This window comes from Aphanomyces astaci, assembly GCF_000520075.1.
Source record: "Aphanomyces astaci strain APO3 unplaced genomic scaffold supercont1.6, whole genome shotgun sequence".
NCBI lineage: Eukaryota > Oomycota > Saprolegniomycetes > Saprolegniales > Verrucalvaceae > Aphanomyces > Aphanomyces astaci.
Window position 1 is genome coordinate 517,976 of NW_009798269.1, and position 24,381 is coordinate 542,356.

The 24,381-nt window shown below is 53.5% G+C and overlaps 12 protein-coding genes across 15 annotated transcripts; 6 read left to right on the forward strand and 6 right to left on the reverse strand.

Annotated features, from left to right (window-relative positions):
* Positions 1–511: 511 nt before the first annotated feature.
* H257_03502 (hypothetical protein) lies at positions 512–754 on the forward strand (the record flags this gene model as incomplete). Its single annotated transcript, XM_009827631.1, has 2 exons — positions 512–571; positions 641–754. 2 exons carry the CDS (start codon positions 512–514, stop codon positions 752–754), a joined length of 174 nt encoding a protein of 57 aa, XP_009825933.1.
* A 241-nt stretch (positions 755–995) lies between these two features.
* H257_03503 lies at positions 996–2,276 on the reverse strand. Of its 2 annotated transcripts, XM_009827632.1 has the most exons (5): positions 1,893–2,276; positions 1,675–1,842; positions 1,494–1,625; positions 1,259–1,438; positions 996–1,204 (listed from the first exon to the last, which is right to left on the reverse strand). In XM_009827632.1, exons 1-5 carry the CDS (start codon positions 2,241–2,243, stop codon positions 1,085–1,087), a joined length of 951 nt encoding a protein of 316 aa, XP_009825934.1. In that variant the 5' UTR covers positions 2,244–2,276; the 3' UTR covers positions 996–1,084. The 2 variants fall into 2 exon arrangements, with proteins under 2 accessions (XP_009825934.1, XP_009825935.1); XM_009827633.1 differs by having other exon boundaries at positions 1,259–1,625.
* Positions 2,277–2,639: 363 nt separating this feature from the next.
* H257_03504 (histone H3) lies at positions 2,640–3,050 on the reverse strand (the record flags this gene model as incomplete). The annotated part of the gene is made up of 1 exon (XM_009827634.1): positions 2,640–3,050. The coding sequence occupies one exon, from the start codon at positions 3,048–3,050 to the stop codon at positions 2,640–2,642; it is 411 nt and encodes a 136-aa protein (XP_009825936.1).
* Positions 3,051–3,342: 292 nt separating this feature from the next.
* H257_03505 (histone H4) lies at positions 3,343–3,778 on the forward strand. Its single transcript, XM_009827635.1, has one exon. The coding sequence runs from the start codon at positions 3,363–3,365 to the stop codon at positions 3,672–3,674; it is 312 nt and encodes a 103-aa protein (XP_009825937.1). The 5' UTR covers positions 3,343–3,362; the 3' UTR covers positions 3,675–3,778.
* A 216-nt stretch (positions 3,779–3,994) lies between these two features.
* Positions 3,995–5,572, reverse strand: H257_03506 (hypothetical protein; the record flags this gene model as incomplete). The annotated part of the gene is made up of 5 exons (XM_009827636.1): positions 3,995–4,194; positions 4,252–4,302; positions 4,357–4,490; positions 4,547–4,673; positions 4,728–5,572. Coding segments are annotated over 5 exons (1,307 nt in total), but the record flags the coding sequence as incomplete, so codon positions are not given.
* Positions 5,573–6,612: 1,040 nt separating this feature from the next.
* Positions 6,613–10,633, forward strand: H257_03507. Of its 2 annotated transcripts, XM_009827637.1 has the most exons (6): positions 6,613–7,293; positions 7,342–7,533; positions 7,622–7,972; positions 8,036–9,037; positions 9,384–9,806; positions 10,066–10,633. In XM_009827637.1, the coding sequence occupies exons 1-6, from the start codon at positions 6,676–6,678 to the stop codon at positions 10,447–10,449; spliced, it is 2,970 nt and encodes a 989-aa protein (XP_009825939.1). In that variant the 5' UTR covers positions 6,613–6,675; the 3' UTR covers positions 10,450–10,633. The 2 variants fall into 2 exon arrangements, with proteins under 2 accessions (XP_009825939.1, XP_009825940.1); XM_009827638.1 differs by lacking the exon at positions 10,066–10,633 and having other exon boundaries at positions 9,384–9,841.
* H257_03508 (hypothetical protein) lies at positions 9,990–11,858 on the reverse strand. The gene is made up of 5 exons (XM_009827639.1): positions 11,359–11,858; positions 11,242–11,314; positions 11,049–11,189; positions 10,771–10,972; positions 9,990–10,706 (listed from the first exon to the last, which is right to left on the reverse strand). Exons 1-5 carry the CDS (start codon positions 11,788–11,790, stop codon positions 10,520–10,522), a joined length of 1,035 nt encoding a protein of 344 aa, XP_009825941.1. The 5' UTR covers positions 11,791–11,858; the 3' UTR covers positions 9,990–10,519.
* Position 11,859: 1 nt separating this feature from the next.
* H257_03509 (hypothetical protein) lies at positions 11,860–14,861 on the forward strand. The gene is made up of 11 exons (XM_009827640.1): positions 11,860–11,926; positions 11,984–12,037; positions 12,097–12,168; positions 12,235–12,534; positions 12,599–12,776; positions 12,842–12,894; positions 12,965–13,122; positions 13,212–13,513; positions 13,619–13,686; positions 13,769–14,571; positions 14,633–14,861. Exons 1-11 carry the CDS (start codon positions 11,909–11,911, stop codon positions 14,751–14,753), a joined length of 2,127 nt encoding a protein of 708 aa, XP_009825942.1. The 5' UTR covers positions 11,860–11,908; the 3' UTR covers positions 14,754–14,861.
* A 50-nt stretch (positions 14,862–14,911) lies between these two features.
* Positions 14,912–17,316, reverse strand: H257_03510 (hypothetical protein). Its single transcript, XM_009827641.1, has one exon. The coding sequence runs from the start codon at positions 17,260–17,262 to the stop codon at positions 15,025–15,027; it is 2,238 nt and encodes a 745-aa protein (XP_009825943.1). The 5' UTR covers positions 17,263–17,316; the 3' UTR covers positions 14,912–15,024.
* Positions 17,317–17,476: 160 nt separating this feature from the next.
* H257_03511 (hypothetical protein) lies at positions 17,477–19,439 on the forward strand. Its single transcript, XM_009827642.1, has 8 exons — positions 17,477–17,774; positions 17,830–17,952; positions 18,008–18,214; positions 18,272–18,337; positions 18,388–18,506; positions 18,564–18,692; positions 19,063–19,129; positions 19,194–19,439. The coding sequence occupies exons 1-8, from the start codon at positions 17,502–17,504 to the stop codon at positions 19,332–19,334; spliced, it is 1,125 nt and encodes a 374-aa protein (XP_009825944.1). The 5' UTR covers positions 17,477–17,501; the 3' UTR covers positions 19,335–19,439.
* Positions 19,440–19,580: 141 nt separating this feature from the next.
* On the forward strand, positions 19,581–21,513 carry H257_03512. 2 transcript variants are annotated; one of them, XM_009827643.1, is made up of 11 exons: positions 19,581–19,618; positions 19,665–19,759; positions 19,812–19,872; positions 19,931–20,029; positions 20,085–20,205; positions 20,307–20,416; positions 20,480–20,553; positions 20,618–20,780; positions 20,822–20,955; positions 21,019–21,241; positions 21,343–21,513. In XM_009827643.1, exons 1-11 carry the CDS (start codon positions 19,592–19,594, stop codon positions 21,409–21,411), a joined length of 1,176 nt encoding a protein of 391 aa, XP_009825945.1. In that variant the 5' UTR covers positions 19,581–19,591; the 3' UTR covers positions 21,412–21,513. The 2 variants fall into 2 exon arrangements, with proteins under 2 accessions (XP_009825945.1, XP_009825946.1); XM_009827644.1 differs by having other exon boundaries at positions 20,618–20,955.
* Positions 21,514–21,575: 62 nt separating this feature from the next.
* H257_03513 (arginine-tRNA ligase) lies at positions 21,576–24,096 on the reverse strand. Its single transcript, XM_009827645.1, has one exon. The coding sequence runs from the start codon at positions 24,007–24,009 to the stop codon at positions 21,697–21,699; it is 2,313 nt and encodes a 770-aa protein (XP_009825947.1). The 5' UTR covers positions 24,010–24,096; the 3' UTR covers positions 21,576–21,696.
* Positions 24,097–24,381: the final 285 nt, after the last annotated feature.

The following is a 24,381-nucleotide window of genomic DNA, read 5'->3' on the forward strand; positions in this document are numbered from 1 at the left end:
GTACAGTGACGTGTCATGCTGTGTAGTCTCGCAGATCCCCTACACTGTAACCAACCAAACCAGTAAGTAGAGTAGGGTAAAGTGCATGTTTGAGATTGCATCTGTGCAATGTCTCGAGACCAAGCCATCGACATTGACGTTGGCTGTCCTATCATTCAGTAGATTACAACAGTACCTGTACTTCTTTTGAGACATCTCAGGGCGGCGACATAGAACCTGTCAAGTCTGTCAAGTCATGCTGGAGCTATCGTTATGTAGCCTGTGTACTACTGTACGTACTGCTAACGTTAGGGGCGATCAGCTACTTGTAGTAGTACTAGTACAGTACTAGTAGCTAATAATTCTCGTTGAATTCACAATGCCATGGGACCCATGGCATTGTCATGGGTAAACATGCACTAGTGAGTGTATGGCTTTGCCTTGGAGTGGCATCACATCCTCCGTCCCCAGGAATCCCAACTCATTTTCACAAGGACACTAACGTTATGGCTGTGACGGAAACTACGGAGCGATGACTTGGTTGCATGTGTCGGGCAAGGGCTTTTGCACCGGCAAGAGCTACAGCACACTGGTACAATATTGAATACAAGGGGCGCCACATCACAGACTTCAACGACAATTCGGCTTGCGGGGTTTCTAGATCGAAATCCTCGAAAGTGAACGCCGGGGGACTGGCGCCAACCGAACCCCCATTGTTGCCAGCATCAACCACCATCTCGATCCTCTCGCTCCAACTACTCGCAACCTTGAATGACAAATCGGTGCGGAGGATACCAGCTTCAACCATGCTGCGCACCATTGAGTCGATTCACTGCAACGACGACATTCCACAACAACTCAAAAGAAAGCGTAACATTAGCCACATTCTTGTCCATCGGCTACGGCAGTAATGTTCAGCCCATTCCAAGGTTTCATATCAACGACGTACGTACTACAAGTGCAGTAAGTACTTCAACTTCTGCCCTTCATTCGGTCCAGACACGATTGGTACTAGCTCTCACACAATTGGCATCTTCTTGACGTTAAGTTAACTAGATTTTGTAGCTACGGTATGCCCTGTTAACATTGCGCCATCAGTGGGGTATTAAGTTAGACGACACCCCGTCCGGTCGACGTATTCACGTGTGCATCGCGCGACGAACTGCGCAACGTGTTGACAGGTTTGTGAGCTTTGACCGAGCTCGACGTGCAAATTCCGCAATTTCTACGGCAGCCACGTCATCAACACCATTGACTGGTGCTACAACAACCCACGAACCGTGGATTCATCAGCAGTCTGCTGGGCCAATTCGACCAAAACCGTGTCATTCTGTAGCTGGGACTGCTGCAGGCGCTGCTTGGCAGCTACCAACTGACTCGTGGCTTGATCTAGCTGGTGCTTGACATCTTGCAGCTCGATCGTCAGGCTCGGCACCGACTGCAAGCACTTGTGCGTGTACTAGAGCAAGTGTATCCTTGTAAAGACAACGCCAATCATCGATAAAGGAGCCCACATCGGTGGTAGCGTGAAGTTGTTTGGCAGCAGCGTTGACCTCCGCTAGTGTCCGCTTAAGCTCTGCCGCTTCACGAGCTGCAACTGCAATCGCGTCGTCCAAGACGCGGACTTGTGCATCCTGCGCAGCTTTCTAGTGAATGTTGTTGTGAATAGGCCAATAAATCAAGACTGCTGTTTACGTGAGACTGGCACTGTGGCAACATGGACTGGCTGTGTTCCAAATGCAGACGGAGGTCCTCCCGCCGAGCCCGCTCGCGCTCGATGGTGGCATGGTACCCTCCCACTTTTGCACGGATCGAGTGGAGCTCGGCTGCTAACGCAATGTGTTGTTCGAAGGTTGCTGTGATCTAGTGCTGCCACGTCATACGGATCCTGTCACAGATGGATCATTCTTCACCCGCTTTTCGTCCTTGACGTTAAGTGACCCCGCGAGGAGTTTAACATCGGCGAGGTCGTACGACTGGCGCTCGCGCTGCTTGTGTGTACGTGGCGGAGGTTTGGGTGGTGAAGCGACCAGTTTTTGTAGCTTGGCCCCTTTCCGTGGCGAATTTAACGGCAGCGCATGCTTGATGTGCTCTTTCTTTGCCTGCTCCGACAAGTACATGGCCAAGTATCCGACTGCCGCCACCGGCGAGGACTGTTCCTGGCGGGGATGTGAATATGGAGATAGAAGTGGCAATGACGTCGAATGGTTGGATTGATGATGCTCCGCAGGATCACCCAGCAGGGACCTCCTGGCATGTGTCATGTCAGTCGTGTGGTCATTCGATGTATTCTGGCGGTTTCAATAATGGTCTTCATTCAAAAGTACTGAGATTAGAAACTTAATGTGGGTCTTATGATCAACTACGAGGCATGATTGGGAGCAAGGGCACGTTTCTAAAGCAGCACCACTTCGCATCGAAATGAAAGCGTCCATGTGGACTACTGTACAGGATTCGCATGTAGTATACTAGTATGCACCTTCATATGATGCAGCACGACAATGCAAAGCATAGAAATATCCAACTCCCTACCATGCAGCACCAACATCAAAGTGGCAGCAGGTGGATTCTAATACTATGTGACGATATGCTTCTTGGCGTGAAGGGTGGTGTTGAAAAACACCAGGTGCAGAGCAAGCTACATGGTTGTAGCAAGCAATTTAAGAGCGTTCACCGCGGATACGGCGAGCCAATTGGATGTCCTTGGGCATGATGGTGACACGCTTGGCGTGGATCGCGCACAAGTTGGTGTCTTCGAACAAGCCGACCAAGTAAGCTTCGGCAGCTTCTTGCAAGGCCAACACAGCCGAGCCTTGGAAACGCAAGTCGGTCTTGAAGTCTTGGGCGATTTCACGCACCAAGCGTTGGAAGGGAAGCTTGCGGATCAAGAGCTCCGTCGACTTTTGGTAGCGACGGATTTCACGCAAAGCGACGGTACCAGGGCGGTAACGATGGGGCTTCTTCACACCGCCGGTAGCCGGGGCGGACTTGCGGGCAGCCTTGGTGGCCAATTGCTTACGGGGGGCCTTGCCACCGGTGGACTTGCGGGCGGTTTGCTTGGTACGAGCCATGTTGATCGGACGAGGACAATTCAATTATGACCAAGTTGGGACGACTTGATGGAAAGCCGAACAACTCCAGTTGATTGTCAGACACCAAAAATTCCCGCAAATCAAATCTCGTTATGACTGAACTAAATCGATTTCATTGGCGGAATTTTAAGTATTTTCAACAATAATCGATTCCATTGGCTGTTTGGATATTGTGCTTGAGAGCCAATGGGATGCTTTCGTTCGCGCCCATTTTCCCCGCCAATGGCGGAATGGGGTTTCGAATGTCGTCACAAGTTTTGTCATTTTGAATTTCACCTTCAAGCAACAACAATGTCTGGTCGTGGTAAAGGCGGTAAAGGTCTCGGAAAGGGCGGTGCCAAGCGCCATCGCAAGGTCCTTCGCGACAACATCCAAGGTATCACCAAGCCTGCCATCCGCCGTCTGGCTCGTCGTGGCGGTGTCAAGCGTATCTCTGGTTTGATCTACGAAGAAACCCGCGGTGTGCTCAAGGTGTTCTTGGAAAACGTCATCCGTGATTCCGTCACCTACACTGAACACGCTCGCCGAAAGACCGTCACGGCCATGGACGTCGTGTACGCTTTGAAGCGCCAAGGCCGCACCTTGTACGGTTTCGGAGGTTAATCGGTTCCCCATCTTCTTGATAGCCTTTTGGTCGTCTACTCTGGTGTTTTTCAACACCACCCATTCACTCGAGAATTTTTACCGCAATATCCCTTCCATCGTCATCCCATTGAGTCGTATTCCCAAGCAAGCATGCATACCATACGTCAGGTGCTACCATGCATTCAGTGGTCAAGTTTTCTTAATCTCTCCTTCCAATCTTTGTCCGCATCAGTGTACGCTCACGACCCCTATATTGCGTGTACGTCCTGCATCGGTGTACAGGGAACGACGTGTACAAGCCCATTAGCTTTGGACGCTTCAAATGCTGGAAACACTCCTGAACGTTATGGTGACAGTATATTAGGTTATAGAAGCGCTGGAATGTCATCTATGTATCCTGGTACAGAAGCCCGTTTTCCTGTTGTTCGTCTTCGTGGCAGCAATGAAACACGGACGGATCCGACCCAAACACTTCGATGTTGTCTTCAATCACGCGGAGCTTCTTTTCCACGAGCGTCATGAACGGCAACGAATTGTCCTGCACACACACACATATGCCATCACACTTGTGCTCCACACGTGTTGCTAGTAGTACCTGGGGGGACATCTCCAGCTCGACGGCATCCTTGCAGAACGCACCCCCATGCTGTACGTACTCCATGAGATGTCATATCCTCACAGGTACACATGATGAATCTACCTGAATGTTGAACTCCGCTTCAATGCACGCGTAGTACGCGGCCACCAGCACTTCTCGCCGCTGAAACAAAATTTCCAACCGAGCTTTCAGACTGCGTACCAAGCTAGCCAGACCTTCCAGCTGCTTGTTGTGACCTACGACGACAGCACAATATATCAATGCCTTGACTACTTGTACCCATGTTCCGTACTCGCCAGCATCAACCCGCATGGAGCTAGCGTCGCCACGCCAGACGCAATCAACCCCTTGCCCGCGGCGAGGAATGGCAGTGTCAAGCCCGCAGACATCGGCGCCGTCAGTAGCGCGGTCACCGTGACCTACCCAACAGACACGACATGTCAGGCGGACGATCGGTCGTTGTCTTGGCATACCAGGACGCCTGCAACCAGTCCGGCAGCCCCGGCGGCGACGCCCGTGCCGCTAAAGTCGGCAGTCCGACTTCGCATGTGCAGAAACGTAATCACTTCCACGAGAAGCGTACTGCATTCCAGCAGAATCTTGTCCAAATCCGTGAGGAAACTCTGCAGGTCCGCCTTCATGGCCTGGAGGCTGGTCGACATGAGCGACACGAAGCGCTCGATACGCTTAAGGATCTTGAGGTCCGCCGCTTTGTCGCGGCGGTTCACGGGTGGCAGCACGAGCGTTTTGATTTCCTGCAAGTTGTTTTGGAGGTTCGCCATCAAGTTGGTGTCGTTCCAGTTGGCCAGCATCACCTCGCGCGATTCCTTTTGGTCAAAGATGCGCTCCGCGACCTTTTCACAATGCAGAATGATGGAGTGGGCGCTCGAGTCCAACTTGCTCTCAGAGAACGACGTCGTGAACAGGAACGCGTCCCGGAGGGTGTCCAACGCGTCGTCGAGCGCGTCCACTTCGCTCGCGTCCGTGTCCACGAGCATCCAATTCGACTCCATCGCGCGCTTGATCTCGTCCTCCACAAACGCCGTCTTTACGATTTTCACAACGTTGTTGAAGCCCTTCTCGACGTCGTTCAACCGAAAGCTTGTCGACGGATGGGCTGCCTTGTCGAAGGTCGACCCTGTGCGTTCGACCGTGACAACCTTTGCAGACCGATTGTCTGATTGAATCCGAGCCTTCGTCGGGGGCTTGCTTAACGTGCGTTCCGACTCGTCATGACTGAGGCTGCGAATTCGCTGCGACGATGCCATCCTGCCGACTGCAGTTGTCCTTGCTGGGCGGCAGCGATGTGGGATCATCCGGTTAAGTTCGCCCAAAAGGCGATTCAGGAGGAAGGACGATTCCTATTTAGGACTGCCCAACCTTGTAATGAACTACTAACGTTAATACAATCAATTGATTCTATAACTCATATTTACAAAGCAGACTACATATTCCGCCGGAGTATGGTTCAAGTTCTCGTCCTATTCAAGCACGTGCGTACATACGAAGAGCTGTGCTTTGTTGTTGAAAGACTATGACGTAGAAGAAGTATATTCCGAGACCAACTTGATCCTTCAAGCCATGTATTCCGAAATGAGGGCGGTGGACATCTTCCTAAGTAGGATGTCGAAGTGAAATTATCCGGATACCCAGGTATTTTCCCTTCAGTATGACGACCATCATTGTTCGCTCACGACCACAATACCATACAAATTACAAGTGTATTATTTGAAAACTTCACAGGATATCCTGCGCTTAGAGAGCGTACACCACTTCATGACTTTACCGCAATGTACAGTACAGTACTAGTAAACCTTTGGAACACTATCTATCCACTTGCGTACCCCGCCGACAAGTCAAGAAGCGCTGCCTTGCCACCGAAGGACCACGACTCGTTGCAATGCAAGCGTTATCTCAACGAGTTGTACTCGTTGTCGTCGTGGAAAACAATAGCAGCCCTCGCCCATACAAGTACTGATACTAACGTTACCGGTACTGTACAGTAAGCTTACTGTACTGGAAAAATGAGCAGTCGTGAATTCCTACAGTGGGAGGATCGAAGAACAACTTGCTTGACAGAGCTATAAGCACGCCTCACAAGCTCGATGTACTGCAGCGGCGGCGGCGACCGCAGTAGAGTACCTATTGTACAGTAACTTAACTAACTGTTATTAGTGAATCTACTTGCCCCTTTCGCAGACGACGACTGTGAAAATGATGTTGCACAGTGCTCTCTCTCATTGGAAGCTAAATTTATTTGCGATGATGTGTCCACTGCATACCCAAAACAAGATAATAATATAAGTCACATCGGATTATTCTGATGACGACAAACTAGCCAATCCTGACTTGGTGTAATTCTGTCGCAGGAGGTGGAACTCGAACGACGCCATCATTGCGAGGAAGAGTAGTTAGTGGTCGATGAGCCGAGACAATGATATGTCCGCCGCGCCTTCAGATGCATCTGTCAATGGCGTCGCTACCCAAGCTGACATGCCACATCCGGTGGTGCCTGTCGTGGAAGAAGAGGTGTTTGAAATGCAGTCGCTGCATCCGTACAAGCTGCGGTGGCGTGAGTCGTCACGTCCGTGGTGCGACCGATGCGGCGGAGACCCGTCGTCTCCATATTTTATCCTTCCCTTGCCTTTTGATCCCACATCTACGAGCAAGGACGACGACTGCGGCGTAAAGCGGGGGTGGACGTGGCAGTCACGGTGGACCATCGACAGGCTGTACACACCTTGCGACGAGGAAGGGTGGACGTATGGCATGAGCATCACAGCCATGAACAAGCATTTGGCCGACGGCACGTATCGCGTGAAACCGCGGCCGTACGACATCCTTCGTCGGCGAAGGTGGGTCCGACGTCGCGCTCGGAGTCAGGCGGCGGCGGCAGATGGCGCCGTCGACGAGGGCGACAAAACACGATTCTACCGCGTCTTGCGCTTGGACTCGGCACTGTCGCACATCATGCACGGCCGGGCCACTCCCCTCCAGCAAATGCACAATTTGAAGTTCCACCCCGACGACATTGTCATGGTGAGGAGATAGATTCTTGTTGCGCTTGACGATGGCGTCGCTTGGTAGGAGGGATGGCTCGGCAAGTACGGCTCGTTCACACACAACTGGAAACTTCGGTACTTTTTACTACGGCGCGATACCAATACCCTCGTGTACCTGCAGGACACGTCGTCGCTGCTGCAGCTCGGCCAAGTTCCCATCACCACTCACACAGCCGTGGAAGTGCTGCCCCCTGCTAGCTCTACTTCTCACCATCAGGTACCCGCCCCATCTTGGAAACAACCGCATGTTGCATGCTGTCTGTGTGGTGACATGCTTGGGCTGACTGTTTGATGGGTCATACTAGTTTGCGTTTGAACTGGTCAACGGTGCACGCCGGTGGCGACTCAACGCGCCGACAGAGGCCATCAAGATGCAATGGGTGAATGCTATCCACGACATAATGTTTCAGCGGCAGCCTCCATACTCGCTGCAATGCGCGCCCATGCACCGCACTCGGCCTGACTACCAAACATCATGCGTCCTCCCCCAATTGATGGCGCTGGAAACCGTGTGGGAAAGCGCAGTGTCGTTTATCCGGTCGACCTTTGACGACCTCCTCAGCCACTCCGCACCTGCCAACACCGCCGCCGCCGACCACTCGGTGCTGCTGTCCAAGAACCTTCCGTCCCCCGCCGCCCCTTCCTCCGAGCTCGTGGTACATTGGATCATCTACTAGTGAGTTGTGTAATGTAACTATACATGTGTGGGGATATTGTAGGCGTTTCGCCATCAAGTCGAGGCGACGCTACACACGTTACATCAACAGTACATCGCGCCATTGAAATCCACGACGAACCTGACGCTCTTGAGCATCAATCAAGCCAAAGACGACGCGTACAACGGATGTCTGGCGCTGGTCGAGTCGATCCTATCGTTTCAACCGCCCAGTTCCAAGACCGTACTGAAGCGGCGGTCCGGCGATGCCACGCGGCGGCAGTCCATTCCAAACGAATGGCTGGCCGCAGACACACCATCTTCCTTTGTCCTTCCCGCCGCCACAACCACCGGTTCAACGTCCGATCGCGGCGCTAGAAGACTCGATGAAACAAACCCCCCTCCCCTCGTCCTCTCCACGAAAACCATCCCGGCCAAGGCGTCGCTCACCAAAATACCCCCCCCCACCTCCCCCGTGTCTCCGTCCAACAAGCCGCACCGCCACCCCCCCTGCGGTCGAAAGCACGTCCGCGCGCAGCTGCGGCGGGCATTTGAGCACCGAGCAGAGTATCTGGAGCGGGGGATCGGCGGTCTGGTCGTGTGGGCCAATGAGAGGGACATTGGGTCGCTGATTGCGTACACGCTCGTGTCGCCCAAGTACGTGGACCAGCTGCAGGAGTGCTGCAAAGCCATTTCCGTGCTGCACGAACTCCAAGGCAAAATGACACTGCGCACGCCGCCCACATACCGCGAAATCAAAAACCCCGCGACGCACCACTTCAAGTGCCACTTTGTACTCGACACGTACTCGACTAGTACCAGCAGCAGCCACCCGCCCACGACGACCAAGGATGGCGACGCCACGACCAGACACTCGGACGGATCAGCCGCGCCAGGGGGGACGGCGGACGACGACGCGGTCACATCTGTGACAGTGTACTTTGCCCCGCAATTCCACTGCCTGCGCCAAGTCACCGAGCCCGGCAACACTGGCTTTTTGAACGCGATTGCCAAAAGCGCACCGTGGGAAACGTCTGGCGGCAAGTCTGGCGCGTTCTTCTCGCTGGTAAGAACAACTATAAATATATATATATTGTGCATTTCACCCAAATTTGGACTTGCGAGTCATTTCACCACATAGCATTCGAATCCATTGACCTCATTTAAGCTTGAACAAACTATAAAATACAACGATTAGTATGTATATATGCGGTTTTGCCCACTGGGCCGGATCAAGCGTTTGGATTGGCAGAAATTCGACATATGACGTGATTTGATTGGCTTTGGCGGTTCTTTAATAGACATTGGATTCTGCTGACATCTCCAATTTCGAATCGATTTGACAATATATATATATATATATATATACATATATCCCAAACTGACGATAGAATGTTGTTGTTTCGACTTAGTCGCACGACCAGCAGTTTGTGCTCAAAGGTGTGGCGGCGACGGAATTCAACATGTTTGTCGAGTTTGCACCGGCGTACTTTGAGTACATGGCGACGGTGGCAGAGTCCAAAGCCGACTCGTGTCTGGCCAAGATCCTCGGCGCGTACAAGATCCAACTGCACGGCCACGCCAAGCCCATGTTTGTGTTTGTGATGGAGTGTTCGATCTTTGGCTTTGACTTGACGCAACTGTACGACCTCAAGGGCGTGCGCCGAAATCGCACCGTGGATCGGCCAGTTGTGTACAAGAAGGTCCTTCCAGACGAGAACTTTGTCGACCGGGTACCCGTCCACGTCCGTCCGCAAGACTTGACGCGGTTCCTCGATGCCCTTTCGGCCGATGTGACGATGCTCAGCGCCAATGGCGTCATCGACTACTCGCTCGTACGTTGTCGCATATATTGTGCTTTCGAGTGAAATTTCAATGTGTTGTGGTTTGTCGTTGGAATTTAAATCGATTGGATTGGCTACCTCAGATGAGCTCAACATTAATAGCCAATCAAAACCCATTTCTAAATGAAATTCAACCAATCAGATCGATTGTGGATCGGTTTGGTCGATTGCACCCCCGTCCCCAAATTTGTACTATCATTTCGACAATATACATTATTTGTGATTTCATTGTCGTAAGCGGTTGTTGTAGTTGCTCGCGTTTGACGACGCGTCGCTGTCCATCCGTGGGGCGCTGATCGATTACGTCCACCAGTTCGACTTTATCAAGCGCGTCGAGTCTGGCGCGAAAAAGATGTACCAGTCGCCGACGGTGCTGCCTCCGATTCCATACAAAGTGCGGTTCCTCGAAGCCATGAACTGCAATTTCAACAGCCGACACGACCAGCCGCGGGTCGACACGCCCAACGAGGTCGGTCCTCCTACTCCAGGCAAAGTCCAGCGAAGTCAGTCCGACATTATCACGACGACGTCATCGCATGAGACTGTAGCCAATGGCATCCGCCCCAGGTCGGTCAGCGACGCTGGCAGCCACGCTGGCCCGAGGACCGTGTCGCTCGTGTCCATCGTTGAATAAGTTGTTCCAAGACTAGTGTTATGCTGGTGCCCAACGGTGTGTCTGTACTAATAGTATTTCTACGAGTATACTACGTGGAACTAGTACTACTAGTACTACTAAAGCTTGGGGGATATACGGACCAAAGGGCAATCTTGTGGTCTTTCGACGCTGACGCGAGCCAGTCGCCGTCGTGGGAAAAGCCGACGCTGTACACGCTCTCGGTATGGTACTTGAGCGTGGCCAACGGCTTGCCACGTTTGTGAAAGATGCGAACTCTATCGCAAAGTTGGTCCAACTTGGCACTTTGTGTCCAATGCAAGTAGGTAGGTAGGTAGGTACCTGTGGTCCCAGCCTGCGGTGGCAAAGATGCGATCGTCCACGCTTCGATTGGCAATGGCACTGATGCCTGGCTGCTTGGATCGATAGAACGAGTCGGCTGTGGCTGCAGTCGTGTCGGGATGGACGCGGAGTGCGACGAGGTCATCGCCAGATGTGCCGCACAGCAGCGTCGACGACGTACACACAGCGTCCATGCAAAGCACTAATCATAGCCCACGACCGTCAGCTCATATATTGGCAAGTATGTATACGTAATATAGATTGTGCATATTTGATACCTGTGGATGTCGACACGGCGTGAGAAAGCAACGGCGGCGCGGCGAGACGGAAGTCATAGAGCGCGACGACGCCGCCTTCAAAGCCGACGCATGCAACGGTCTGGTCGGACACTGGCATGCTCGTCAGGGACATGCACATGCCTGCATGAGCATGGTTACGTTCTCGGCGCACTAGTGACGATAGTCAAGGTACCAGATTTTATCGGCGACCCCTCGAAGATCATGGCCGGGTGAGTCCCGGACGTGCGGACGTCGAAGAGCGCCACCTGAGGACAGTGAGCATTTAAACAGCCAATACAGCTGGAGGTACCGTCTCAGCGTGCTCTGTGGGCACGAGGAGCAAGTTGGAGTCGACGACGTGCGCTTTCGTGAACGTGTACGATCCGATGGCTAGGGTCCGCGACTCGCGCATCCCGCCGCCATCAACGACATCCCACCACTTGACCAACCCATCTCGACCTTGGGATACAATGTTCGGCCCCTGCGTTGTCGTGTGGAGGATGCCAGCTTTGGAATGCGCTTGGACGGCGGAGCTGGCTTCGCGCCGCGTCGTCAAGTCCCACACTTTGAGCATTCCATCGGCACTGCCCGAAAGAAGACTGCGAGGAGCAACGCTGCTCAGCGATGCCACGTCATCGTTTGGGGTGATTGGGCGACTGGGGATGAAGCAGACAGTGTTGACGGGACTCAAATGCCCTCGCAGCACGGCAACAGGCGGCGGCGCGCGATTATTTCGTGCCATGTCTTTTCCGATTACTATCCGGATGTGAAGTGCCGAAGCGGTTTCACGATCAGTTTCTTTGAAACCGCACTGACACACGCGCCAAGAAGGTGCAGGTAGCAAGCACCACACCAGCGGCATGTTGAATGAGCTAAAGGTAGTGCACCTCGGGTCCTTCCTTCAACCAACCTACCTACATACCCTATTCGCGTAGAAGCAAACGTCCAAGCCAAAGCTGACGAATCCACCGCAAGACCTAGCGTCTCCCGTAGGGACCAACCCTACCTCCTTCTTGTTTCTCAAACCATCATCATGTCGAGTTTGTAGAGCGTACCACCCGTGCTCGATGATACCAATGGCCAGCTGATTAGTAGTCGAGCAGCCAAGTATCAAGTCGAGGTACCAGCGTTAGCGACCTACATCGACACCACTCTCGAGAATGGGGATGACATGAGCATGGAGCAGGAAGGGGGATTGATCCCCAAGTCGTCGGCGAGGCATCCCCTCCACGACTCGAACAAGATCGTCCCCGTCCGCGAACGCCTGCATCGCAACTCGGCGGGGGCCACCGACGACGCCAACGACATGCGAATGCGCAAGAACAAGGAGTTTTTCCAGTCCAAGCGCGTGCACAAGTCAACTAACGGCCGCCCCACCAAGAGTAACCTGTACAAGCGGCAAGCGTACTTGCATCCAAACTCGCAATTCCGCGCGGGATGGGACCTGTTTATGATCGTGTTGCTCGTGTACACGTCGCTACTGACGGTACGACGATGTAGCCTCCCCCTCTGTGTCTCTCTCTTTCACAGTTGAGTGCAACTACTTGTAGCCATACGAGATTGCGTTCGTGGAAACGGTGACTGTGGACGGCCTCTTCATGGTGGACCGCAGTGTGGACTTGTCGTTTCTCATGGACATGGGCTTCAACTTTATGACACCGTTCGTGGACAAGGAAAACAACCAACTCATTGAAGACATGGGTCAAATTGCCCAAAAGTATCTGACGGGTTCGTACGACCCACAATCACTACCACCCCGCTGTTCCTACATATACTGAATCCATCTGTTGTAGGCTGGTTTATCTTGGACTTTGTATCCATCATTCCGTTTGATGTGATCAGCATGGTGCGTCGTGAACACGTGAATATGCGTTACCAGCCACCCTTCTCACGCGTATTCGATGATAATATTCCAGACGTTCAAAGGCGACTCGGGGGGGCCCGAAATATCGGCCAAGAAAGACTTGACATCACATTTGAAGATCATTCGCATCATCCGACTGTTCCGCCTCATCAAACTCGTGCGCGTGCTGCGAGCGTCGCGCATTTACTCGCGTTGGGAAGCCATTCTCGGGTACGCCCCCGTCCGTTCGTCCGTCCGTCCTGGCGATGCGTTCACTCTTCTTGTAACACTCTTGTTATGTTTTATCCCTGTAACGTTAGGTTCAAATACACAAGCGTCAAGTTGGCCAAGTTTCTGTCGTGCGTGTTGATTCTGGCGCACTGGCTCGCGTGCTTGTGGGGGCTCACGCCGGCGCTCGAAGATGTCGGCCCCGACGAGCACTCGTGGATGGACGCGTACCACGTGGACCAGAGCAGCGCACTGGAGAAGTACGTCGTGTCGCTGTACTGGAGTGTCATGACGATCGGTACGGTCGGGTACGGGGACGTCCAGCCCAAGACGGACTTTGAGCGGTGTATTTGCATCGGGTGCATGCTGTGCGGCGGTGGCACGTACGCGTACAGTACGTCGCAGCATGATTTGTTCATATATGTGCCGAACCCAGCATGTTCTTGGAAGGCGGGCCGCCTTGGGGGCTAGAACATACCTTACCGAGGAATTCTTGTAGTCATTGGGGCCGTGTGCGGACTTGTGGCATCGATGGACGAAGCAGAAACGGAATTCAACCAGCAAATGGTGAAACCCATCAAATCAACTAAACACAAACAGCAATAACGAAACTAACGAACACCAACCCCTGACACAAATGAATGTGTAGGACCACTTGAACGTGTACATGAACAAGGAAAAGGTGCCGCGGGACATGAAGGTCAAACTCCGCGAGTACTTTTTGCACAGCCGCGACTTGTTGCAGCACAAGTACTTTAGCCACGTGATCGCGACGCTGTCGCCGGGGCTGCGTGGGCTCATCTCGGTCTACACCAACGGCGAGTGGGCCAACAACATTTACTTCTTCAACGGCGGGCCATATGACGAGCACGTGCGCTTCGTCACGGCCATCACGCAGCAACTCAAGGCCGAATTGTACCCTCCAAATGAAAACATCGTCGACCTGGGCGACCCCACCGACAAGATGTACATCATTTCCAAGGGAATTGTCGCGCGCATGGGCCGGGTCATGGGCAAGGGGCGGTTCTTTGGCGAAGACGTGATTCTTAGCCACGGTATCCGCAAGTACACGGTCCGAACGCTGACATACGTGGACGCGTACTCGCTGTCCCGGACAGACCTCGAGAGCGTCCTCTCCCACGGCATGTTTCCATTCAAGACCAAGCAGATTAGGGTGGCCGCGAGCTTCTTGGCGCTCAAACGGCTGCTGCAGTCGCTCATGCTCGAGCTGCGCCTTCTGCGACGAGACACGGCCTCCAAGGGGTTTACCAGTGTCCACGAAACTACGTGGATGCGACGGAAATTGCTTGGAGACCCCCTCGCGACCCACAATCAAGTGCAGTTCCAGCTTCATCTGGCCATGGAGCGACTCACCACAGCCGTGAAACACTGCGACGACTCGATGGAGGACGCAGCCCAAGCCAGGCTGGCCTCCTCCACAGACGGCTCCATGTACGAACGAAATGACTTGTCAAGACAACATGATATGTTGACGGACATCCACATGGTGTAGATTGTTGTCGGCGGCCCACAAGCGGACTGATTCCATCGCCACGTCCAAGCAATTGCTTTTGCAGGCCATCGCGATGCTGCAGAAGTTGTCTGACACGCGGGTGCCGCCACTCTCAGCGTGAAAGAACGGGGCTATTAGAAAGCCATGCTGTCTACATATTTGGTCATCAAGTGGCCAATATGACAGCAATGCAAGCTCCATCTTTACGTGGTACTAGTACAGTGTTGACAGTATAACTTTCAACGAACGTACTATTGTACTTGATTGTAATAGTATGATTGCCCTGCAATATGTGCAAGGTGGACGTGTGATGTAGCGTCCATCGTGATATGATATATTAAAACCACTTGGCTACACAATTGTACGAGGGGAGGGGGGGGGTCAGGGGGGGTCTAGGCTTTTTTGACCAGCTCGTCAATGTCGATGGGGTCGAACTGTCCTTTGGTCGATTCGATAAACAAGAGGCTGTGGTCGATCACAATGTGCTGCCTGCCAAACGCGTACACTTGCCGGCCGTCTACGCTCTTGTGCTTTGTTGGGGCAAACTCAATGTTGTGCTGCATCGCAAACTCTTCGACCACGTCGCGCATGTTGACGGTGCCGTGGAGGTCGTGCTTGGGGTGCACTGGCGCCGCGCGCTTCTTGCCGCGGAGTAGCGCGTCCTCGTACGTGGGCGGAAGCAACTTGAGCCCGGGCAAGGTCGCTGCTTGCTGGACACATTGCATCAACTGCAACGCGCCGTGGAATTGCATGCAAATGCGTTCTTCCTGGAGCAGGTCAAACTCGTCAAAGAGGGCCTTCCACCCGCTGTACCACGTCAGCATCTCGGCCGCGACGTTCAACGGGTTCTGAGCCACCCATTCCGCCAGAACTTTGAGCCACTTGGTGAAAAATTCGGCTTCGAGCAGCGCAACAAACTGCCGGTCCGGCAGCACACGATGCCACGCGAGGACCCACTCAAGAGGCTCGAGGTCCTGTGCTTTGGGGTTGATGTGGAACTCGCGGTTGAGCACGCGTACCAGCTTCTTGACAATGTGTTTGTGCGTGAAGAGGGCAAAGTCCTCGGGCGTCCACACCTCCCTCCACGGCAGCAGCACTGCAAACACGGACGAGTCGTTCGGGTGCCATTTGATCAGCGTCCGAGCCAGCGTTTCCCGGATCACGGGGTACAAGTCGGCGGCAAACAGTGTCGCGTCGAAGTGCTCGCGCCACGGCAGCAGCCAGTCGTGGATGCACTCGACATCGGCCACTCTGTCGCAGTGTCGCACGGCGTGTTGGAGCCGCGGGAGCACGTGGTTTGTCAGAATAGACTCCACCATGACCGCCGGCACAAAACCACGCAAGAACTCGATCAAGGCCAAGCAGGGCGGCGCCGTCTGTACGTCCCACCGGTGCAGCGCCGACACGAGCTTGGGCAACAGCGCCTGCCGGACCAAATGGTCGTATATCTGGTCGTGGCGGGTGGTCGAGTCGACGTTGATGGCAAAGACGCCCCTTTCGCTCGTGTCCTCCAGCGGGGCCACGCACGTCACAAGACATTCCTGGAGCATGCGGAATCCCCCCCGGAGGTCCATCGCGCTGGCGTCGACGCGCAGGGGATGCCAAGACGACGTCATGGCCTGGAGCAAGGGAAGGCCGAGCGACGGCACGACGTCGATCACGCGGTGGGCTTCGAATTCCGTGGGGAACGATGTGCGCAGCGTCACGGTGGTGCTGACGATAGCTTGGATGGCCCATATATTGCCATGAAACTCGTTTTGGAGGGTCGACTGGAGTGTTTGCAGGCCAGACACGAGCGAAGCCACGTTGTTGGCGGCGACTTGGTTTTGGCGAAGTGTGCCTGCATCCACGGCATGGGCGGCGCGCAACGCTTGTATCCGGGCGCGATCCATCGATATCTTGGCATGGAGCGCGCGAATTGAGCCTTCGGTTTGGTTGACGATGTGGCGAACGTTGTGCAGAATCTCCTGGCCCAGCAACGGGGTAGTGGTTGGCATGGTGGTGGAAGAAGAGGAGACCGACCCCATGCCATCCGTGTACACTTGCGCGACGGGTCCGCGCATGTCGACGACGAGGTCGATCGCGGACTTTTCTTCTTCGAGCACGTCGTCGATGGTCTTCCGTTTGCGCTTCCTTGACGATGTTGGGATGGATGCGCCGGGAATGCGCTTCCGCCAGGCTCCATCGTCTGGTGGTTGGCCCATGGAATCGTCCGCTTCGACGTCGTCACCCTCCACCTTGCCATGCAATTCGCGCTCGATTTCCTTGTTCTGCTTGAGGGTCACGGCTTCCTTGAAGTCGCCAAACCCGAGCCCCATTTGGTTCGGACGCGCTTTCACAGCGACTGGCGCCGCCACACCCTGCTCGTCTTTCCCCAAGCGCCCTTTGAATCCCATCTTGGCCAACATCTTCATCCCAAATCCCTTGGTGTGCTTTTGCCATGTCCCCATCTTCTTCATGTCTGGCAGCGGCAACATTGGCTTAACTTCTGGGACTGGGACGTTTGCCGGGGCTTCCATCGACGAGGTCTCCACGGGCTTTAAGTCGTCAAGCACCTCCTCATGGACAACCTCCACAGAAACGTTCAGCATCTGCGCAAACTCGGAGTTCGAGAAACCAAGTCCCGCCATCCTTCCTTCCGGCGCAGGTCACCTTCCACACAACAAGGCACTGCAATAACAAATAGATGAAGATTGAAAATAGATGAATCTGTACAATCCCAAAGTGCAAACTGCAGTCGATTTGTGCCCTCATTATAAGTACTGTTCATACTGTGCTTGAAACGAGGTTTTTGAAGAGGCCAAATATGGTTGGTTTGGTTGTGATCCAATCGTCAATCGTTTCATTTGCCAAGTCGGAATCAACCAAGATGGCGCGGAAACGAAAGCTGCAAACGAAGGCGCAACGCATCAAGGAAGTAGGTGCGGAGATCGAAGCCTTCATCGAGGAACAGGGCGAAGCTACCAAGCTCCAGAACTATGGCGACGAACACCTCTTCGCTATCGACACTGCCGGCAGCACGAGCAAGAAGGCCAAGCTCACCAAGGACCCTGCTGTCTGGTCTGGCAAGTACAAGCCCGAGAAGGCCAAAGCCTTGAAGAAGACCATCGACCGCATCCAAGCCAAGCCAGCCGTTGCGGCGGTACGTCTCCATGTCCTTGATTACTGATATGATTTCTCATCGTATCGATTGACAGACTAAGGCCAAAAAGACGCCAGCTTTGGAGGCGTTGTGGGACACGGAAGGCAATGCCGCCACGCCAGCGTGGATCAATGAAGTCGACGAATACGTGGCTCCTGCGATCATCAAGAAGAAGGCGGTATGTCTCAATATTGACCATTCGTGATGCGGAACTCACATGCGATGCCATGTAGCCTCTGAGTAATGCTCCGTCTACCAAGCACAAGGTGAAGGCCGTCGAAGTGGCCGCGGACGGCCAGTCGTACCATCCCGAAGTCAGTGCGCATCAAGCCGTGTTGGCGGAAGCGTTGGCCAAGGTCGCGGAAAAGCAAAAGCAGCGTGAAAAGGACCTCGCGCCGCTCGTCACTGGCATTTCCAACAACTACATCATGGAGTCGTCGGTACGACATGAATAACGTGACAGCACCCTATCGTTGCTCATGCTATGTACCCCGTAGGACGACGAGGACGACAACGAACTTGACGAATCCAACGTCAATAACGACAACGTGGACAAGCCAAAGGTACAGCTTATCGACCGCAAGAGGTCAAGCTGATCTGTGTGGCGTACTAGATCAAAGCCAAGGAAAAACTCACGCGAAGCGACCGCAACCGCCAAGCGCGACACAAGGCGCTGGAGAAGGAACTGGACAGCCGCCGGACCAACAAAAAGCTGCTCGGTCAAATCAACAAGTACGCTTTCGCTGTGTTTCTGTAAACGTTAAAGTCTAATTTGTGTTTGTGGTGCAGTGTCAAGACGTTGGAGAGCGGCGTGAAGAAGGACGAGAAGGTGTACCAGAAGAAGAAGCAGCTCAAGGTGTTGCTCAAAGCTCAAAAGCTGGACGACGAGCCCGAAGTCATGATTGCCGGCAAAAAGAGGTGGGGGGTCGACCAACATTCATCATGCCAACCACCACAATGCATGTCAATCATGTTGTAATATTGCCTTTGTTTTACCAAAATTTGGACTTTTGTGCTGATTCGCCAAATCTATCGGTCGATTCTTCTTTGTACTGACTTTTGTTTGTCAAAATAATGGTCAAGTGTCATACTAATTACAGTCACACACGAACTCGGTGTTGAATTGATCGAAGAGTCGACTTTGATTGGTCACTTGATTATTCGAGTTCTGGGTTTTGATTGGTCATATGTATATCCATTGTCTGCCGACTTGGTACTGCTCATTCGATTGGGCACACACACCCCACTTCAATCCATTCGAATCGACTTGACAATATGGGTCGAGTAGAAAGGTCGTGCGTCCGACGTTGGTGTCCACGGCGGCCGAACTCAGCGGCAACATTCGCTCGCTCAAGGTAGATACCCCACTGTATTGAAAGGGTGTGGCTAACGTGGTTCATCTATTCATTTATTTCGTAGCCCAAGGGATCGGCGATGAAGGACCGGTACGACAGTTTGCTCAAGCGCAACAAGATCGAGATTGGCAAGACCACGCGCAACAGAACCAAATGGACCAAGTTCGTCCCCCGACACAAGTACCGCGACGACTTTACCGTGTAAAGCGCGCACCTTCTATTCGTTTTCATTGGCGGCGGCGATCTATTATACTACGAGGCTGGACAAAAGTATATATAATAATAAAAGCTACTACTACGGTGCTATCAATGCGTGGTGCATTCTTCTTGAGCATTACTACAGTAGGAGATTGTAATAAAGCAGCTCCCAGCCAGAATGGCGGTGGCAACCATGAGCTATACTTAGCACAACATGAAGGTAACGTTACACAGGCATCTTGCGACAGTTTCACAAAAAGTACGATGCCACGCAAGCCAGTGCCGCCGCGGGTACAGCAGCCCCCGTCTACGATGGTCGTGACGATGCAGTGTGTAGAACTTTACCCATCGCCATGCCCGCAAGACGGTTGAGATCAGCTTTGAAGAGTACACGCACAACAAGAACGAAATTCTCGGCAAGATCTACCGACGGTGCAGTACTGCCGCCGTGGATTCGAACCGACGGTTGATGGTGTGCTTGTAGATTGTTTTGGCTCGCGTGTCTGGCCACGACGTTTGGCTTGATTGAACTCGTGGTGTACATTGTACGTTGCCACGTCATTATTCGTAGCCAGCAATCTCACTACTAAGTGTACTCACTAGGTCATTACGGCAATGTACACGACAACGGTAGAGTTCCGTCGACCTGTCTTGGGCGTAGCGCTCAAGTCGGTGTACTTGGTCTACTGGGGCATGTCTGCGGTGCGATGTCCAATGCTGATTGTGTGGTTGGTTTGACAACGATTCTTTTGGCTAGGTGTTGTGCGCGCACGGATTTCACTTGCACCTGAAGTGGCGTCATTTCCTCAAGGACGGCACGCATTTGGTGATGCACTGTCGCTTGTTTGAAGTGCTGGGTCTGGGTTGGTTCTTTGCAGGTAGGTACCTACACCTAACGTTATCATGCAAAAACGACGTCACAGCTCTGGAGAATGTGAAGTCGACCTACGAAAGACCGACGTTTGGGTGTGTGTTGTAGCGTCGTGGCTACTTGGTGGCATCTTTCACGTGTTTGGGTTTGTTGACGTGAGCATCATTGGCGCCAACATGCAGAACATCTTGTATGCTGTGGCCATTTCCACGTTGCTCGTACGACCCCCCCTACCCCCTTTGCATCCCCCCTTCCCCCCCATAATCATAACCATGTCGTAGCTGCAATTGGTCTTGTGCCCTTGGTTTTTCAAAACCATTCACTCGAAAACCACGCAAATCGACGACATTTACTGGTACCCACCTCAAGTCTTTGACACTTGAAAGCAACAACAACGAACCAACGACTTGCTGTCGTAGCGCGGAATTCCTGGGCAAAACCAAAATCAAACACATCAACGTCGAGCCTCTGACCGACTTGAACGACATTCCTTCCGACAGTGAACACGACGTGAACGATATCCATGTCGACAATGGCAGCAGCAGCAGCAGCGAAGGGGGCGCTTCCGAGTCTAGCCACCACGTGCGTAGTCGGCATGACGTCACTATGACAAACACGTGTAGGACGACGACTCGAACGAAAGCCATGGGGATGCAGAGGTCCTCCGCGGCCCCGCGGCCGTGCAGTTTACCATTGACCCCAAGAAAACGCTGCAGAAAAGTGCGTTCTGGGACCTGTGGAAGTCCACAGAAGTCGCGTACGTGTGCTATCTACCCTTGTCGAAAGGGTTGTCGTTCTGAATGGAATGGGACGCTTGTAGTGGGTCGTTCTCGTGCACGTTTCATAACAAACCGCCGACGCTGGCCGAAGTGACCAAGCACTTGAACGCCCGGGGGTTCCACGTCGTATCGTCCAACACGAGCAAAGACGTGGTCGAAGTCTTTTTGTACGCGCACAGTCAAGCGGACGACAGCGTGCCATTTTTGGCAGAATTCATCTTTGTCTACCCCCGGCGATACTTTCAAACGACGTTCAAATGCGCGGTAAGACGTACGGCTCTTTGTCGATTGATTAATAGTATGTCTTGTGTTTGTAACGAGGGTGTATATATTTGATGGGGATATTGCTGAGTTTTCTTGTGTAGAGCAAAGACGTGGCGGGGGAATTTGTCAAGCAATTTCAGCTACATCAACTCATGGACACGGACGACTAGTAACACCACGTAACGTTAGCTAGTCGATCGATTACTTCGTGGAATTGCCATGACATGGGCATAACTTTCAACGGCATACTAATCAAAACTACTACTTCTACACATGGCCACCAGCGTTCGTACGTAGCGTACTAAAGGGGGGTTGATGCATATCTGTTTACTGTGCGCACTGTGGATTGCTTTATTGAGTGTTGTAGAATAATCATACTCAAACAGGTTTCACATGGTGGCAGAATTCAAGGCATATAATTACCAGTTCCTCATGTCGTCCATTCACAAATGGGCTTAAATTTGATCCAGGGGGTTGATCCCCAACAGCTTGAAGCACGTGTACATGATCTTGAGCGTGGCTTGGCAGAGCAGCAGTCGGCTGTTTTGCTCGGGGCTGCCGAGCACGCGGCACTGGGTCACAAACACTTGGACCTTTTCCGACAAAGTGTACAGGTACGTGCACAGCCAGTTGGTTGCAAGTTCCTTGTTGATGAACACGAGTACGTCTTGCAGCTGCAGCAGCTCCACGGCGAGCGCGGCTTCGTTCGGGTCGGCTACATTGAGCACGCCCGACTGCTGGGCCAACGCGTCCATGTCGACACCAGACTTGCGGACAATCGACGACAGCCGCGCATATGCAAACATGAGGTACACGGCCGTGTTGCCGTTGGTCGACAGCATCTTGTCGTAGTTGAACACGTAGTTGGACTGGGGCGACCGCATCAAGTCAAAGTACTTGACGGCGCCGTACCCGATCAATTCGGCGGCGTGGTCGACGTCGGCTTCGGGGAGGGTCGTCTGGCCCGCCGCGATGCGCTCCAACAACGACGCCTTCATGCGCACCTTGGACTCGTCCAGGAGGTCCACGAGGCGTACGGTTTCGCCGGATCGGGTCTTGAACCGCTTGCCGGATTCGTCGTTCACAGTGCCAAACCCGATGTGGTTGACGCGGTGCTTGGCCGGATCGAGGATCTTGGACATGGCGCCGACTTCAAACAGCAAGCCAAAGTGGTCTTGCTGCGTGTAGTCGGTGTAAATGATGATCCAGTCCGCCTTGAGCTCGTGTAGACGGTACCACAGCGCGGCAATGTCGGTCGTATCGTACAGATACGACCCATCGCTCTTGACCAGCATGAATGGCTGCTTGTACTTAGTCGTAAACACAACCTTGGCGCCGTCGCTGTCCTCGGTGATGCCCTGCGCGTCCACCATATCAATCACTCGGGGGATGATCGGGTTGTAAAACGACTCGCCCATCTCGTCCAGCCGCACGTCCAGCCGATCGTACACTTTTTGGTACTCTTTGCGGCTCACGTCGCACAGAATCTTCCACGCGCTGAGTGACTCGGCGTCCCCCGCTTGCAATTTGACCACGCCATCCTTGGATCGTTTGTGAAAGTCTTCATCTTCGTCAAAACGCTGCTTGGCGTTCTTGTACAGTTGCGTGAGGTTGGTGATGTCTGGCATCTCATCCTTCCACGTCGGGAAGGCCTCGGTCAAGTGCGTGATGAGCATCCCAAACTGGGTGCCCCAGTCGCCAACGTGGTTGATGCGCAGCACTTCGTGGCCTTGAAACTCGAGGATGCGACACATAGCGTCGCCGATGATTGTCGACCGAAGATGCCCCACGTGCATGTCCTTGGCCGTGTTGGGCGAGCTAAAGTCCACAACTACCTTTTGCTTTTTGGACGGTGATGCTTGGACGCCTTGCTGTAGCAGCAGCTCCAACCGATTCGCGACAAACGGAGTGGTCAGAAACGCATTGATAAAGCCAGGGCCAGCCACCGACAGCTTCTCCACGACGGGGTTCGAAGGCATCGAAGCGATGATCGCGAGCGCGACGTCGCGGGGCGAGCCGGGGGCGTTCGGGGACCCCTTCAACGCCGTGAAGATCGACATGGACGACGTGCACTGGTAGTCGCCAAATTTGGAAATCTTTGTCCGCGACACTTCGACGCGGAACTGCAGGCGGTCCAACATACCCGGGAACGCCGTGTCCACTGCTTCGATGAACAGCGCTTCGATCAAGCCCAACACATGGTCGTACGTTTTGCCCTGCAGTTGAGCGGCCGTGGCCTGGCTCTTTCGAAAGGATGACGGAGCGGATGCCACCTCCGGAACCACTGCCGTCAACGCGGAGGCAAACACAGGACGCTGGAAGAGAGACGCCACGTACGAACGCGCGGTCACAAGCGGGTACGACGCCTGGGGAAGCCATTCCAGCGACTTGCGCAATGCCACGCCGAGGACGACGTCGGCCAGCGTCAATGTTGAACCCACGGCGAACGTCGCCGACTTGATCTTGGCGTCGATGAGGGTCGCCAAAGCGGTTTTGTCCAACGTGACACGCAACACATACTTTTCCCATTCGAGCCATTCATCGACAGCCAAGTCGTCGGCGGACAACGCTCCCGCGGCAAGCGCGACGTAACGGGCAATCACGTTCGCCCCAGACAAAGTCTGGCTGGTCGAAGGGATCGTGAGGGAGGCGGTGGTGCTGTTCACTTTGAGCGTGAACGGCGTCTGGGTTTCATTCAAGGTGATGACACACTTGAGGGCGTCGTAGCCGTGCGCGGCCAAGACGAGAGGTTGTGGTGCCGATGCCATCTTTGTGTCTACTTCGTCGCTTCGCTTTCTCTTCACGTTGGTGGTGGTGGCCAAGCAATGAACGGGAGCGCCAATCGGATCCACAAGAAGATGCCAATGGCAGTATAAGGTTTGTCCCAGGGATTAATCCCATCACCATCCGGATACAACTATAAGAAAATAAGAGTTGCTGAACTGGAGTGTCGTGCAGCATATACAGGAGGCCGCTTGCTTCCTGGTAGTTGATAATTGACTGTAAAGTCATGACTGTCAATCCCTCAACCGTTTTCAGTCAGCCAACTTGATAATCGGTGTGCGGAGCACCTGTGGGAAAGATGACCAAGTGGACGGTGGGTGGGACAAATGGGATATTCAATTTGTCCCAAACAAACC